The sequence below is a fragment of the Trifolium pratense genome, linkage group LG7 (genome assembly GCF_020283565.1).
Source record: "Trifolium pratense cultivar HEN17-A07 linkage group LG7, ARS_RC_1.1, whole genome shotgun sequence".
NCBI classification, from domain to species: Eukaryota; Viridiplantae; Streptophyta; class Magnoliopsida; order Fabales; family Fabaceae; genus Trifolium; species Trifolium pratense.
In genome coordinates this window covers 9,441,198-9,458,207 of record NC_060065.1, presented here as the reverse complement: position 1 = coordinate 9,458,207, position 17,010 = coordinate 9,441,198, and the positions used below count along the sequence as shown (strand labels likewise).

General features: G+C 36.1%; 2 protein-coding genes across 2 annotated transcripts; one reads left to right on the top strand and one right to left on the bottom strand.

Moving 5' to 3' along the window:
* LOC123895807 lies at window positions 1–3,012 on the top strand. The gene is made up of 3 exons (XM_045946291.1): window positions 1–1,746; window positions 1,903–2,426; window positions 2,538–3,012. The coding sequence occupies exons 1-3, from the start codon at window positions 1–3 to the stop codon at window positions 3,010–3,012; spliced, it is 2,745 nt and encodes a 914-aa protein (XP_045802247.1).
* An 11,356-nt stretch (window positions 3,013–14,368) lies between these two features.
* Window positions 14,369–15,428, bottom strand: LOC123894829 (expansin-A23-like). Its single transcript, XM_045944906.1, has 2 exons — window positions 15,293–15,428; window positions 14,369–14,988 (listed from the first exon to the last, which is right to left on the bottom strand). The coding sequence occupies exons 1-2, from the start codon at window positions 15,426–15,428 to the stop codon at window positions 14,369–14,371; spliced, it is 756 nt and encodes a 251-aa protein (XP_045800862.1).
* Between the last annotated feature and the right edge of the window lie 1,582 nt (window positions 15,429–17,010).

Genomic DNA, 17,010 nt, shown 5'->3' with positions numbered 1-17,010 from the left:
ATGGACAAGGAAGGAGGAACAGTTTCCAGACCGCCCCTACTGATAGGGCCTGAGAACTATGACTATTGGAAAGCTCGGATGATGGCTTTCTTAAAATCCATTGACAGCAGAACATGGAAAGCTATTGAAAATGGCTGGGAGGCTCCAGTTGTTCTTGACAAAGACGGGAACAAGACAACTGAGGTTAAGGCAGTAAAGGACTACTCAAAGGATGAGGATGAACTAGCTCTTGGTAACTCAAAAGCTCTAAATGCCATCTTCAATGGAGTGGACATCAATATGTTCAGACTTGTCAAACGATGCACTGTAGCAAAGAATGCATGGGAAATACTAAGGAAAGCACATGAAGGAACAAGCAAGGTAAAATTGTCTAAACTTCAGATGCTTCGTACAAACTTTGAAAACCTGTGTATGAAGGAAGAAGAGACCATTCATGATTTTCACATGAATATTCTAGAATTTGCAAACTCATTTGATGCGTTAGGAGAACCCATATCTGATGAGAAGCTTGTAAGCAAAATTCTCAGATCTCTTCCTAAGAGGTTTGACATGAAGGTAACAGCAATAGAAGAGTCTCAAGACCTAGCAACTATCCAAGTAGATGAGCTAATAGGATCTCTTCAAACCTATGAGCTAGGCATGAATCAAAGAAAAGAAAAGAAAAATAAAAGTTTAGCTTTTGCCTCCAACACTGGAGAAGATGAAGAATCAGATCTGGAGAGTGGTGAAAGTTTGTCAGAAGCAATGGTCTTGCTAGGAAGGCAATTCAACAGAGTCATGAAAAGAATGGACAAAAAGTCTAAGTTCAATGTGCCAAGCATCAAGCTCGACATCAACAAACAGACCAATGATCAAAGAAGGGCTAGAAGTGATGAGAAAACCAGTCAGTCAAAAGGGGTCCAGTGTCATGAATGTGAAGGATATGGACACATCAAAGCTGAATGTCCTACCTTTCTGAAGAGACAAAGGAAAAGTCTGACTATCACTTGGTCAGATGAGGATGACCCAGAGGAGGAAACTGAAAGTGGATCTGCAAAACATGTCAATGCATTGACAGGTGTGTGTGAATCTGATGCTAAATCATGTGATGGAACATCCTATGAGGAACTGCTTACTACCTATAAGGATCTGTTCATCAGAAGCAATGAAGTTTATAAAGCGTTGGAAAAACAAAAGAAGGCGAATTGTCAACTGCAAGCTGAGAAGAATGAATGTCTGGTAACGATTGATACTCTCAACAAAGAAATTGAAAATCTGAATGGTGACTTGGAGCATGCTAGAAAACAAGTCAGAGTTTATGGGTCAGGAGAAGAAAAATTTCAAGCCATGTTGTTGAAACAAAGTGCAGGAAAGAAACCAATTGGCTTTGACTATGAGATTGTTGATCAACAAATGGGATACAACAAAGCTACAATCAGTACTCCCATCGAGAAGACTTTTCCTGTCAGTGCTGGCTTTTTACCACCACATCCTCCCACACACCAGGGAACCGACACTTGGTTAAAACCCAAACCTAAGCCTCCTGCACAGACTGGATCGATGCCTCAACATCCTCCTCCACATCGGAATAATTGGTCAAGACCTAATTCTAGGAGAAGGAACTGGAGATGTCACTATTGTGGTAGGAAAGGGCACATAAGGCCTTATTGCTATAAATTGTATGGTTACCCAAAGAATTTCCGGTCACCTGCACCAAAGCCAGAAAATGTGAAGACTAAGAAAGAGTGGAAAGAAAAGGAGAATGATGTATGTCTGATAGCTCACACATCACTACGAGCATCATCTAGACAAGATTGGTACTTTGACAGTGGATGTTCAAGACACATGACTGGAGTGGAAGGATATCTTGCCAACTTAAAATCCTATGCCACAAGTTATGTAACCTTTGGTGATGGAGCTAAGGGAGAGATAAAAGGAATTGGGAATCTAATCAACAATGGATTGCCAAATCTAGATAATGTTCTATTGGTGAAAGGCCTTACAACTAATCTAATCAGCATTAGCCAGTTGTGTGATCAAGGCATGAAAGTAAACTTCACAAAGTCAGAATGTCTTGTTATAAATGAAGAAGGAAGACTCTTGATGAAGGGTGTGATGTCAAAGGACAACTGCTACTTATGGGTCTCTGAAGAAGAAAACCACTTGTCCACTTGTCTCTTAAGCAAAGAGGATAAAGTGAAGCCGTGGCATCAAGAAATTGGTCACTTACATCTGAGAGGTTTGAAGAAGGTCATAGCAGAAGAAGCAATCAGGGGGAATCCAAAGCTCAAGATTGAGGAAGGAACTATATGTGGTGAGTGCCAAATAGGTAAGCAAACCATGGTGGCACATCCGAGGCTCCAACATCCGGTTACATCTAGAGCACTTGAACTATTACACATAGATCTGATGGGACCTATGCAGACTGAAAGTCTTGGTGGTAAAAGGTATGTTTTTGCTTTTGAAGATGATTTTTCTAGATTCACTTGGATAGATTTCCTTAGAGAAAAATCAGACAGCTTTGAAACTTTTAGAAACTTATGCTTACAACTTCAAAGAGAAAAAGAGGTTGTTATTGTAAGAATAAGAAGTGATCATGGCAAAGAATTTGAGAATGAAAAATTCTTTGATTTATGTGCATCAGAAGGAATTTTTCTTGGATACTCCACAAACAGCAGAGCTTACAGAGTTTATAACTCTAGAACTAAAGTTACCATGGAATCAATCAATGTGGTAGTTGATGATGCACCATCAACCAAAACAGCAGATGTTGAATCATCCATTCAACAGTCATATGATATTGTATTTGATGAAGTTTCAGGTTCTAACAATGAATCTACTAATCCTAAATCAGAACCTGCCCGTGTCAACAAAGTCCCATTTATCAGGGATTTAGCTGAAGAAAATATTGTGAAGCTTGATCATGTTGCTATTGAAGAACAGGTGGCTGACATATTCAGTAAAGCATTGGATGTTGTTGAGTTTGAAAGGCTAAGGGGAAAATTAAGAATTTGCCTGCATAAGGAATTGTAGCAGTTAAGGAGTTTTGAGCGTGCAACCACATTTTTCACTTCGCTCCCACCAGTGATGCACGCTAATTCCGGGCAATCATATCAAAATTGCCATAACTGTGTCATAACATGCAATCAACTCTCTTTCACCTACTGTCCCACTGATTGTGCTGTGTTTGAAGTTCAATTCAATCAAAAACTATTTTATTCCAATCAGATCACCATGTTAAACTCTGATAATACTGTTGATGCTACTGTACAACCATTTGTAGTTGTGAATGATCATGTGGCTCCATCTGATAAGTCCATCTCTGATTCTGTTGTTGAGCTTGTTACCTTTTCTATCAAGGAGAACATTACTACCCTTGATGTTGCACAGGATGTTGGAACATCCTCTGTCCAGCCTAATCCAAATGCTACCACTATCACTGAGTCTTTTGGTGATAGCTGTGATTTTGAGGCTGCTACTGAAGATGAATTGCAGGACAAAGAAAAGAATGATATTCCTGCTGATGCTATTGAAGACTCTAAAACAGAGGAAAGTATAGAGAAAGTTGTCTCTCTTGGTGATAAAGATACTGAGTCTGAAAAGATAGTAGATGAAGAACAAGAGATGATTGATCTTGATGAGGTTGACTTCTTGGATGAACCTCAGCCAAAGACTGTTCATGGGAGATTGGAACAATGTTTTCTTATGCCCTTGTCATATTATGCAAACAAGGGGAAATGTCTATTTTTTTGTTGACTATGTGTTTGTTGTGATGGAGGTAGTAGATATGCTTGTTACAACCTCTAGTTAGCTGGATGAAAAGAAGTTGTAGTTTGAGCGAATGATTCATGCTCTGAAGCTTGAAGAAGCTGCATTAGAAGCAACTGACGCAGGTGTTGATGATAATTTGAGTGTTGGTGCAGGTGGTGATAATGAGGAAGAAGACTCTGAGGTTGAAGATGAGGGAAATGATTCCCCAAGACAGTGCCTCTGTGTAATGTTTTCTTTTGGATTTATTTTTCATGTGTGGGCTATGATCTAAATTTAAGCACCTTGTGTGCATCTTGACTGTGATATTCTGCACTGTGTCTCTGGTTTTTCTGCTACTTCTATGAAGACCCTATTTTGTCTAAAAAAAAGGGGGAGTAGTTGGTAGTTAGTAGTGTGCAGTATGTTGATGTGCTATTTGATGTTGCAACATCTGATATGTGTCGTAGTACTTATGTTTGCTCTGTAAGGATTAAGGGGGAGTAAGTTCTGATATGCATGTGGTACTCGGATACCTTGTTATGATATGCACTTTTTTAGGGGGAGTAAACATGTTTGATTAAATTTTTGCTCATCTCTGATATTGAGGGGGAGGAGTATTATTTAGTGAGCATGATGTGCTGACAGATGCTCTAACATCTGCTGTAGGCACGGTAGCAGTATGTGATGTATAGTATCTGATGTATGTGCTTTGCATATGTTCTGAATGTGCTTTGCATGAGTGGTGTGTGATGTTTTGATACTCTGTTATGCATGTCTTGAAAGGGAGTAGTTATCTGATGTTTCATGATGTGGTGCTTAATGTAGAGACATTTGCCTTTCCTGTTGTGGAGTGTGTATATGTTATGTATAGCAATACTGCTGCATTTTTGTATGTGAAGTAATGCTTCTGCTATTACAAGACTACGGATTGCTAGATACTAATATATGGATTTGTTATGCTCTGATACTCTGCACTATGGATTTCTGTGATACTCTTCGTTCATGAAGCTTCTGTTTGGCATATTTTGTGACTAAAAAGGGGGAGAGTTAGTAAGTCTGCCTGATGTACTGCTGATTGTCTGCTGAATCTGTGAAGAGTAGTATTATGTGCTGTGGTTTGCCTTGGTTTGCCTTCAGTGGACCAATGCTAGATGTTCTAATCGATGCTGAATCACGTTACCTGATGCTCTGTTGAAAATGAACATCTTGATTCCTGAGAGTTTATTTCTCTCAGCCTTGAGGGAATTTATTTTTCCCCGATGATTCTTTTTATGAGAATATTTGTCACTCCATTGGCGTTTTTCTGTGAGGCGAGTTGTGTTCACTATTCCGCTGTTGCATGCCTCTGTTATTCTTGTGCGATACAGCTATTCTTATTTGCTTTTTCATCTGAGAAGTTCTATAGAAAACTGCATTTGAAGATGTTCTACTTTACTTCATGACTGTGTGCTTATGTTGATTTGAAGAAAGGTAGGTGATGTATCTCTCTAGATTGGTTGAAATGATCTTAAGTTGTTTTAGCCAAAAATTGCCAAAGGGGGAGATTGTTGGTGTTTTATGTTGGCCTCATTTTGCTAAAACAAATATTCAAGCAAGATGTTGGATAGAATGCTTCAACATTGGATACAACATTCATGCTTCAACATTGGATACCACATCCAGTGCGCTCTGTTTTCGCGAATGATATATTTTTGCGTAAGATCTTTGAAAGATTTGATTGAAGAATTAATCCACGCCTTTTAATTTGTGTGCCAACACACAGGTGTTTCCAGAATCTTCAGTAAGCGATTTATGTGTTATTTGTTCCTCAATATTAAGAGATAAAGATTTGATTCTAAAATATATTTTGTGAAGATTGTTGTAGAAAATATAAAAGATTTATTTCAAATAAATCTTTATGGTTCAAGGAGATTATTATTGAAAATATATTCAAGGAGATTGCTACTGAAAATATATTTATGGACAATAAATATATTTATGGACAATAAATATATTTATGGAAGGAATAAATATTTCGTGAAAATATATTTGTGGAAAATATATTTTTCTTCTACAAGGTTGCTTTGACCTGAAGTATTGTGCACTAAGTAGCGCCTTTCCTGATGTTCTAGAAGACGGCCATGACCTAGTTTTGTTTCTAAACAAATCAACTATTTTAGGAAACAAAACATTTGATACAAGAATATTCCTTGAAGTAACTTCTGGACCTGCTGCGTTTTTGAAGCCCAATTCAAGACCTAGCTCGTGCTATATAAAGGAAGACTGAACCCTTGTGCAACTCACTGAAACCGAAATTGAGTTTTACAAAGCGTGTGTTTAGGGTTCTAGTGTAACGACCCGATTTTTAGTAAATCGATATTTTATATATTTGCTTATATTTTGGGTTAGTGTTAAATATTTATTTACGCGACCTATGATTATTTATCGCGAACATAAGTTTGTGAGCGAAACCTTTGTCGTGTTAGTGGACTTGGGCGTGAGATAGAAGCTTAGTGGGCTTAGGCAAGTTGGGCTTGAACCAAGAGATTTGGAGAGTAGTATAAGTACCAAGTCAAACCCATGAATAGGATCACAATTCATTTTTTCATGAGAAGTGAGGTTTGTAAGCTTAGAAACAAAGCAAGAACCCTAGGAGAGCAAGAAGAAGAACACGAGCAAGGAGAAGAGGTTTAGAGGCAAGAATCATCATTCAATCCAAGGTGAGAGTGGTTAAGCATAAGCTTGGGTGATCCAAGAGAGGGGAGGTGTCTAGCCTCCATTCCTAAACTCTCTCATCCAATTTCTTTGGGGTTTGGGTGAAGTTTCTTTATCATAAACATGTCTTTTCATCTTAGTATGCTTAATGAACATCTAGGAGGGAATATGTTTATGTTTGATGATGGTTTTGCATGTTTATGCAACTTTGCTTATTTTGCAAGAAATTGACATGATTTTGTATGTGTGATGTGTTTTGGTGTTTTTGATTGTTGATTCATGTATATATGTATGGTATATACATGATTGATCACTTGTTATGCATTTATAACATGTTTAGATGGATTTTTGAGTGGAATCAATGTTAAACCGCCTTAGAAACTCAAGAACAGATATTTTCTGGTGTGGTTCGCTACCTGTTCGCTCAGCGAATAGTTCGCTACGAGTTCGCTACCTGTTCGCCATGTACCTGTAACCCTCTGATGTTGTTCGCTACCTGTTCGCTCAGCGAATAGTTCGCTACGGGTTCGCTACGGCTTCGCTCAGCGAACAGCTCTGTGACAGCAATTTTTGTTAATGTTTGTAAAGTGTGTGTATCCATGTATTTGGTTTCGTTTTGGTTTGGAATTATTATATGTTTAATAATTGTGTTGTGTAATGGCATTTATATAAAATGTCAAAGAAGAATATTAAGGTTTGTATACTTTAATAAAGAGGGATATCAGCTTGTCTGATAAAGAAGTAAGTTGGATTAGGTTATCCATTTGTGAGTTTACCATATGTTTGGTATTTGCATGACATTCATACATTCATGCATTATTTAGGGATTTCAGACTTGTCTGATAAAGAGGATATTGGGCTTGCCCAATAAAGAGGATATCAAAGGTCAGGTTCTTTGATAAAGACGATGGTACCACATGCATTAGTCGTGTCTAGGTTGGCATGACATTGAATGTTTGGCATTAGTCGCGTTTAAGTAAATGTGCATTTATTTGGTAAGTGTTATGTGAGTTCTTTGTGTTGTCCGAAACGACGTGAAACTATCTGGTTGTGTATTTGCGAGTAATTGTTTACTTGTTTTATTCTATTTGCTTATGTATGTGTGTGAGTTAGTTATGCATGATTAGGTCGGATATAGGTGCGTTTCTATATTCGTATGTATGTGATTATGTTTACTAACTCTCTACCTATTTGTTATGTGCTGGACCTTTGGGGGTTCAGGTATTCAGGTCGAGGTTTCGATCGAGCTTTAGCTGTAGATCGTTTTGGTGTGGAGCACTTTTGGTGAGGAGCTAGTGTAGGCTACCTTTGTATAGTTTTGTTAAGTTAGTTTGGTTGTGATGTATATTAGTGCTCTGGTATGTTGTAACATCGAGTCGGGGATCGTTTGTATTCTGTCGTATATCGATGTGAACATCTTGACTTATGTTTTATGTTAATGAATTATCTTTTGAACTATTTTGTTCATTGCTTTGAAAATCCTTTATGTTATGTTTTCCGCTGCGACGTTTCGTGTCGTGTGCACGATCGTTTTATAAAAATGTTTTTCCGTAGCGCTCCGGCTACTTATCTTTAAAAAGTTTTTAAGATCACGTTTTTAAGGGTAGTTAGTTCGGGGTGTTACAATAGTTGGTATCAGAGCAGGTCGGTTCATGTGAGCCATTAGGATTTTCTTTCTCTTGTATGAAGCATGTGTTGGGTACACTGTTAATACATTCTAACGTCGAGTTGTGATTCGTTCCGGAATCATGGCTGCTGCTAGGACCAACGCTCAGATTGCACAAGCTTTGACTGCTTTGACTACATTGGTGGTAAGGGATAATGACCCGGGAAGGGATAGTGAGAAAAGATTGGAAAGGTTTATGTCGCATAAACCAACTCTGTTTACCGGAGGCTATAACCCGGAGGGGGCTATCAAGTGGTTAGATGAGGTTGAGATCATCTTTGAAGCAATGGGTTGTTCTGAGGAGAACAAGACTACTTTGGGAACTTATGCCCTTAGAGAGGAGGCAATCGTTTGGTGGAGGAATGTGAGACTCAGGATAGGAGTGGACGGTGTTGCCATCGTTTGGGAAACTTTCAAAAGGGAATTTTTAAGGAAGTACTTTCCGGCTGATGTGAAGAACAAGAAAGTGATCGAGTTCATGGAGCTCAAGCAAGGAAATTTATCGGTCGCCGAGTATTCGGCTAAGTTTGAAGCTTTGTGTGTGTTTAGTCCACACTACAACACGGTGGAAGCCGAAGAGGATAAGTGTGTCAAGTTTGAGAGTGGACTTCGTCCGGATATCAAGCTTTTGATTGGATTTTCTGAAATCAGGGATTTTCCGACCCTTATGACCAAGGCAAGGATTTGTGATGAAGATAGCAAAGCCAAGACCAACTACTATAAGGTTTTGAATGATAGGAAAGGAAAAGGTTTGGATCGTGGTAAGCCATATGAGAACAAGGGCAATGGAAGTGGAAAGAAGAAGCAAGGAAGTGGAAGTTGTTACAAATGTGGAGAGCGGGGTCATATGTCATATGATTGCCCGAGGAAAAGCGACAAGTGTTTCAATTGTGGACAGTTTGGGCACAAGGCCGATGCTTGTCGGGTGAAAGTGTTTTGTTTCAATTGTGGCGAGGAAGGTCACAAGAGTCCGGTATGCAAGAAACCGAAGATGCCGCGTTGAGGGTTCGTTCTCTGTTTTATCTCTTAGGAAATTTCGAGGGCGAAATTCTTTTAAGGGGGGTAGAGTTGTAACGACCCGATTTTTAGTAAATCGATATTTTATATATTTGCTTATATTTTGGGTTAGTGTTAAATATTTATTTACGCGACCTATGATTATTTATCGCGAACATAAGTTTGTGAGCGAAACCTTTGTCGTGTTAGTGGGCTTGGGCGTGAGATAGAAGCTTAGTGGGCTTAGGCAAGTTGGGCTTGAACCAAGAGATTTGGAGAGTAGTATAAGTACCAAGTCAAACCCATGAATAGGATCACAATTCATTTTTTCATGAGAAGTGAGGTTTGTAAGCTTAGAAACAAAGCAAGAACCCTAGGAGAGCAAGAAGAAGAACACGAGCAAGGAGAAGAGGTTTAGAGGCAAGAATCATCATTCAATCCAAGGTGAGAGTGGTTAAGCATAAGCTTGGGTGATCCAAGAGAGGGGAGGTGTCTAGCCTCCATTCCTAAACTCTCTCATCCAATTTCTTTGGGGTTTGGGTGAAGTTTCTTTATCATAAACATGTCTTTTCATCTTAGTATGCTTAATGAACATCTAGGAGGGAATATGTTTATGTTTGATGATGGTTTTGCATGTTTATGCAACTTTGCTTATTTTGCAAGAAATTGACATGATTTTGTATGTGTGATGTGTTTTGGTGTTTTTGATTGTTGATTCATGTATATATGTATGGTATATACATGATTGATCACTTGTTATGCATTTATAACATGTTTAGATGGATTTTTGAGTGGAATCAATGTTAAACCGCCTTAGAAACTCAAGAACAGATATTTTCTGGTGTGGTTCGCTACCTGTTCGCTCAGCGAATAGTTCGCTACGAGTTCGCTACCTGTTCGCCATGTACCTGTAACCCTCTGATGTTGTTCGCTACCTGTTCGCTCAGCGAATAGTTCGCTACGGGTTCGCTACGGCTTCGCTCAGCGAACAGCTCTGTGACAGCAATTTTTGTTAATGTTTGTAAAGTGTGTGTATCCATGTATTTGGTTTCGTTTTGGTTTGGAATTATTATATGTTTAATAATTGTGTTGTGTAATGGCATTTATATAAAATGTCAAAGAAGAATATTAAGGTTTGTATACTTTAATAAAGAGGGATATCAGCTTGTCTGATAAAGAAGTAAGTTGGATTAGGTTATCCATTTGTGAGTTTACCATATGTTTGGTATTTGCATGACATTCATACATTCATGCATTATTTAGGGATTTCAGACTTGTCTGATAAAGAGGATATTGGGCTTGCCCAATAAAGAGGATATCAAAGGTCAGGTTCTTTGATAAAGACGATGGTACCACATGCATTAGTCGTGTCTAGGTTGGCATGACATTGAATGTTTGGCATTAGTCGCGTTTAAGTAAATGTGCATTTATTTGGTAAGTGTTATGTGAGTTCTTTGTGTTGTCCGAAACGACGTGAAACTATCTGGTTGTGTATTTGCGAGTAATTGTTTACTTGTTTTATTCTATTTGCTTATGTATGTGTGTGAGTTAGTTATGCATGATTAGGTCGGATATAGGTGCGTTTCTATATTCGTATGTATGTGATTATGTTTACTAACTCTCTACCTATTTGTTATGTGCTGGACCTTTGGGGGTTCAGGTATTCAGGTCGAGGTTTCGATCGAGCTTTAGCTGTAGATCGTTTTGGTGTGGAGCACTTTTGGTGAGGAGCTAGTGTAGGCTACCTTTGTATAGTTTTGTTAAGTTAGTTTGGTTGTGATGTATATTAGTGCTCTGGTATGTTGTAACATCGAGTCGGGGATCGTTTGTATTCTGTCGTATATCGATGTGAACATCTTGACTTATGTTTTATGTTAATGAATTATCTTTTGAACTATTTTGTTCATTGCTTTGAAAATCCTTTATGTTATGTTTTCCGCTGCGACGTTTCGTGTCGTGTGCACGATCGTTTTATAAAACTGTTTTTCCGTAGCGCTCCGGCTACTTATCTTTAAAAAGTTTTTAAGATCACGTTTTTAAGGGTAGTTAGTTCGGGGTGTTACATCTAGTATTGTTAATTGTGTTCCTCTTCTTGTATTACCTTGATGCAAGATTAAGGACTGTGTGTTACTGTGTTGTAATATCTCTGGAGCTTCTAAGCAAGGAGATAGTGTGTATGAACCATTCCTAAGCTTTGAAGTACGGAATTGGTGGATGTTTTAAGAAGTGTGTCTTCATCTGTAAACTGTAACGTGTACGATCACAGTGGCTGTGATTAAGAGGAGTTGAGCGGAGGTTCTCATACCTAGGTGTGACTTAGGGAGAATATAGCACGGGTGGTGATTAGGTGAGAAGTCATAAACGGGGCGTTTATTGAGGGCTTTGAACTAATACTATCATAGTGGATTCACTCCTGGATTGGTATCCCCCAGAGTAGGCTGTTATGCTGAACTGGGTTAACAAATAACTGTGTTATTCTGTTTCGTGCATTTTATATTTCCTTATTGTTCATCTAGTTCAGTGTTGAACACAGTGTTGGATCATCGGATCAAACATACAGTGTTGGAGCATCGTGTTCAACATCGTGTTACTAGTGTGCCAGAATTTCAAATGTAGGGGTAGAAAAAAAAATTCTTTTATTGTTCCGGACTGGGTAAGACCCATAAAGCTAGTGGCCCATTCAGCTTAACATTTTGATAGAGAAATATATATATATATATATATATATATATATATATATATATATATATATATATATATATATATATATATATATATATATATATATATATATATATATATATGAGTTAATTGATCTTCAGTAGTTTTGTTGGTTGGTTAATTGGTCATTTTGATGAAATGTATTGGATTGATATTAGTAGTCTGGTTACAGCAAAAATATTCGATCAAATCGAAGCTAACTATGCGATTTGATAAGTACACGCTGTTACTATTGCGAGATTATGCCGGTCAAATATTTGTTGTTTTTTCATTTCTTATCTTTGCCCACTGTTTAGTTAGAATACCACTTCCGTATTCTTTTTCGACTGAAGAGAAGAAGAAGGCAAAGGAAATGGATGAAATGAACGAAAGCGGTGTTGATGAAATAGATTGGGAAATGGAAGAAACTAAACAAGTGCAAAAGAGATCCTTTAAAGAAGATATTGCTAATTATCTTTTCCCGAAAAAAGATAAGACTTTTGACAACATTGAGGACTAGAATAATCTCTCAGAGGACGAGAATAAGCCCTTGGAGGATGAAGAAACAACGGGGATTCACAATTATCAACAACAAAATAATTGAGATTTCTAGTTCTTCAGTTAAACTAATGATGCCAACCACATAAATTCCTAGTGGCACCAACATAGAATGGGTTTAACTATCCACTCGTAATGCGAGCGTGGATTACCAGAAAGCTTACTAAAAAACTATTGTCATGAAGAGAGAATAATCATGTCCACCAGCTGCTCAACATCCACAACTGTTTTACCAAAAAAAAAAAAAAAATCATTTTGGACAATCTTCTAATGCATCATCATACAACTAAATGTCAAACCACAATGAAATGAATAAAGATCCTCTCCATTTGTTTATCTCTTCATTTTTGCCATTATTAAAGTTTTTAGAATATAAATACAATTAGCTAGCATTTATTGGGTCCAAATATTTAATATATATATTCTAAAACCTATCAAAACTATAGTAATAGAGAAGGAAAATATAGAGAATAAATCGAGAGACCCTAACTAAAGCAAAACATAGCCTAATTTCAAGCGTGCATACACATATATAGGTGAATATTTTGGTGGATCTCGGGTTAGTGTTATGAAAAATCGATCATCCATAGTTGCACGTAGATGGGTGAGAGTCTCGTAAAACCAAGATCTTAGTGTACGAAATCGACCGAAAAACCGTTAAGATATGTATCTTTTTTTTCCCCTTCATTTTCTAGAGACTCTTTTGTCTCTCTCAACCCCTTTATCAACTTTGTTTTGTTGTTAAAAGAAATATTATATTTTATGGACTGCTAATATGTCGATGAATGAGGTATGAAAGATACTCTCACATAGAATGATAACACAAGAATATGAAGAAAAAAGTCAAATAAAAACTGACATGTTTTAATGTATTTGGTCTTGAATGTATTTAATAGTATTTGATCTGAAATATATTTATCTTTTATTTTTTATAAGTGAAAAATCCATTTATAGTTTGAGCCAAAAAAATTTTGATTAAATAATCAATTAGCATTTTTTTTTATCGCACTCTTATAAGCGAAATAAAAAAAAATTGAATTCTATTTGGAATTAAAGGTTTGGTAATAAAATGTGTCAACAAACAAAGGTTTGATAAATAAAAATGGTAGAATTGGAAAAAATAATTTAAACAACAAGTATAAAAAAAAAAGTGTACCACAAACCATTTTGAACCCGAGAAACAAAGACTTCCCTTGATATTTTTTGAAAGGAAAGACTTTTGGTGAACAAAATGTTAGAACTAAAATTACATGATACTCGTAATAATTAATAATTTTTATCACAATTCTCCTAATAATTTTGTGACTAGATATATATTTCAATTAAATTTTATCTAAAAATTTCCCCCACCCTCCTAAATCTATCCGAATTGCCGGTTGTAAGGAGAAACAAAATAATATTCCAAAGTTTTTATCCGTGATAGCGATGAATTACGAAAAACAATGAGATAATATGGATGATTCATCGAGCAACTTTGTCGGATAAGATGAATAGCAAAAAGAGAACCAATTGTTACAATTATATGAGCAAAACCCATGACGCACAAACTTTTGTTCCAAATAAATACACCATATTTCGAAAATTATACTCTATTACGTACAATGCATGTAAGTATGTATCAATATATATATATATATATATATATATAATAAAATAGATTTTTTCACAAATAAATTGTATATAGAATCACACAATATGTAATTTTTTATAAATCTATATACAATTAATTTATGAAAAATGCCATTTATATAAGTCTAAATATTTTGAAAAAAAAAACTACTTACTACGTTTTATCTTTATGAAAAAACAAGAAGCTAGAATTCTAAGTGAAATTGGAAAATCATTTAAACATAAATTATAAAAAGAAAAGTTGTACAAATAAACTATTAATAATTTATAAACCACATACTTTGATTTCATCAAAATACTAGAATTAAAATTACATGATATTCCGAATAATTATTATTTTTTAACTCATTCTCCTAATGATTTTGTGACTAGATATATTAACGTATAAAATTTTATCTAAAAATTACCCCGACTCTCATAAGTCTGTCCAAATTGCCAATTGTAAGGAGAAACTGAATAAAACTCCAAAGTTTTTCCATCACTTGTAGTAACTTGAAATGACAAAGCTTGTCCTACCAAATTAACTCCAGAATCCCACTTTTGTCCCCAATTGCGTTTCATGGGAATCCAGCCAGTCTTAGACCCTTTGACACTAACACGAGAAACTTCGCCAGCATTGGCAACATTGAACACCAAAACTAACAAGAAATTAGGGTTTCCATTGATCTCAAACCTTACACCCCCTCTTTTGAAACATGAAACACGTCGATATTTAACTGGTATGATACCGCCTTTTTCGTAGGCAATAGAAGTGAACATTTTATAACTCAAGTCAAAGTGTTTTTGTGGTGGATTACACCAAATATCAGTGGTTTTGGAGTAATCTGGAGGACAAAAATTTGTTGCGGTTACCGTGATTGGCCTTGCACCCTTTATGCACCATTGAGGATCGTTCACACAAACTAACTGAAAACAAGCACCACAAGTAGCTCCGTTATTGAATAGAGCTGTGCTTAGTGCTGTGTTTGCAAGTCCATATCCTTGTTTGTAGAGATCACCATAACCACAAGCCCCCTCTGCACAAATACAAGAAAGGATTAGGTACACAACTTGTTTCCCGTATGTTCGTCATTCATATAAAATAACTAACAACGAATAGTCATTTGAACTTCATGTAACACATAACGTATGATATTAAAATCTTGAAATATGATTTATCTATTATTTTATTATAATTGTATGTGGGTGGACAATATTAGGCAAACAAAATAATGGAGATTCATAATTCTTTATTGTTGAGATTCTAAATAACGTATAAACAATTTATATCATTTAAAAACTCATATAGAATAAAAATGAAAGTTTAATTTTAGAACTTACGCATGGTTCCAGCTCCTGATGGACCACCATAGAAGGTTGCGTGAGCATCATACCAATTTGTATCAATGCCTGCTATGACCTGTTTGAGGAGCAATATGAAAAAGGTCAAAGGAATGAAAGAGTGAGAAATAGCCATCACTAAGGTACGTAAAAGACACGGAAAAGAGCCCCAGAATATTTGCATTATAGAGTGGTGAATATATGGTGGTATTTAAAGGAAATCAAAATAAATATAAAAGGATATAATTCAATTCTCAAAACAAATAAAGAAATAAATTCAATTCTCAGGAAAAGTAAAAATAAAAGTCAATTCCCAAGACAAATAAAATAAGAAAAAGTCAATTCTTACCTAGAAAAAAGAAAGAAAGAGGAATTCATAAAAGAATTAAAATTTGGACATATAAGTCAACTCCCAATTCATAAATATAATTTTTTACAAAAACTTAGGCCCAATAAAAAAAATATAAGTTGATTCTAAAATTTAAGCATTCTAAAGAATTTAGGCCCAAAAATAATTAATTAACATTTGCTGATTTTTTAGCGTAAGCACATTATCATATGCAAAATTTGAGGCCCTAAAAAAGCAACATTATTATTTTATTGTGGAATTTTTTTTATACCCCTACGTTTATCTCTATACTCCAACATATTTTAAAATATTTCTATTCTACCCTTAATATTGTGTTGGTATGTTAAAAGTGGTATGTTAAATGTGTGCTGATATGTTAATTAAAGTGTGCTGGTATGTTAATTAAAGTGTGCCGGTATGCTAAAACTGCATCAAAAATGTGCTGGTATGTTAAAAGTGTATCTTCTTCTCTCTCTCTCTCAAACATATTTTTTCCGAATTATTTCCGACACCATCACCAAATTCACCACCACCTTTACAAATGTTGTTTCTTTCAAAATCGAGTCTTTGTTCTTTATAGTTTTCACGGTGGTAGAACGAAGCTAGCATAAGGGTTGAGGAGGTTCTTTCTTCAACCCAAGGTTTAATTTATTTTCAAGTTCGTTTCTTTTGTTTTTCCATTCTTACCCATTTGAATTTTTGTCTTCCATGATCATTCGACGACCAATACAATGAATCTTTTTTTTTTGTCTTTTTCCAATTTCCGTTTCTTGCGTTGTTTTTATTCTTTAGAGTATAATAATATATGAAGCATGGGCACAAGACACGACACACACGTCAACACCGATAATAATTTGAGAAAATAATATAATTCACTGTATTCATAAGTGTCGGTGTCGTGTCGGTGTGTGACATCGACGTGTGCCCGACATCCAGGCACGCCTATTCTGAAAAGTGTATGTGCTTCATAATACAATAAAAATAAAGTACCAAGGTGCAATGTTTTAAACCCTTTATTATGTTTTTGTGTTGTGATCAGATTCCACAATGATCTTGATATAGTAATTAGGATCAAAAGATAGGAAATTTGAAGATGGGTGAATCCAATAATGCAACATCAATGGTGCAGCAACAAGCTATGAATGTGAGCACCCGAAGAAAAAGATGACAAAACAATTGACAGGAAAAAGGGATGATACACGTTTGCATTCTGCAGCAAGAGCAGGGAATTTAGATGTTGTAAGGGATACCCTTAATTCTGCTGAAGAGGATGAATTGCTTGAATTATTGACTAGGCAGAATCAAGATGGAGAAACAGCACTTTATGTTGCTGCTGAGTATGGTTATATTGATGTTGTTAGAGAAATGA

Coding starts and splice junctions, on each gene's coding strand:
- LOC123894829 (XM_045944906.1), bottom strand. CDS start 15,428: ATGGCTATTTCTCACTCTTTCATTCCTTTGACCTTTTTCATATTGCTC. Junction 14,989..15,292: donor ATCAGGAGCTGGAACCATGC/GTAAGTTCTAAA, acceptor GTATTTGTGCAG/AGGGGGCTTGTGGTTATGGT.
- LOC123895807 (XM_045946291.1), top strand. CDS start 1: ATGGACAAGGAAGGAGGAACAGTTTCCAGACCGCCCCTACTGATAGGG. Junction 1,747..1,902: donor GGAAAGAAAAGGAGAATGAT/GTATGTCTGATA, acceptor GATGGAGCTAAG/GGAGAGATAAAAGGAATTGG. Junction 2,427..2,537: donor GAAAGTCTTGGTGGTAAAAG/GTATGTTTTTGC, acceptor ACAACTTCAAAG/AGAAAAAGAGGTTGTTATTG.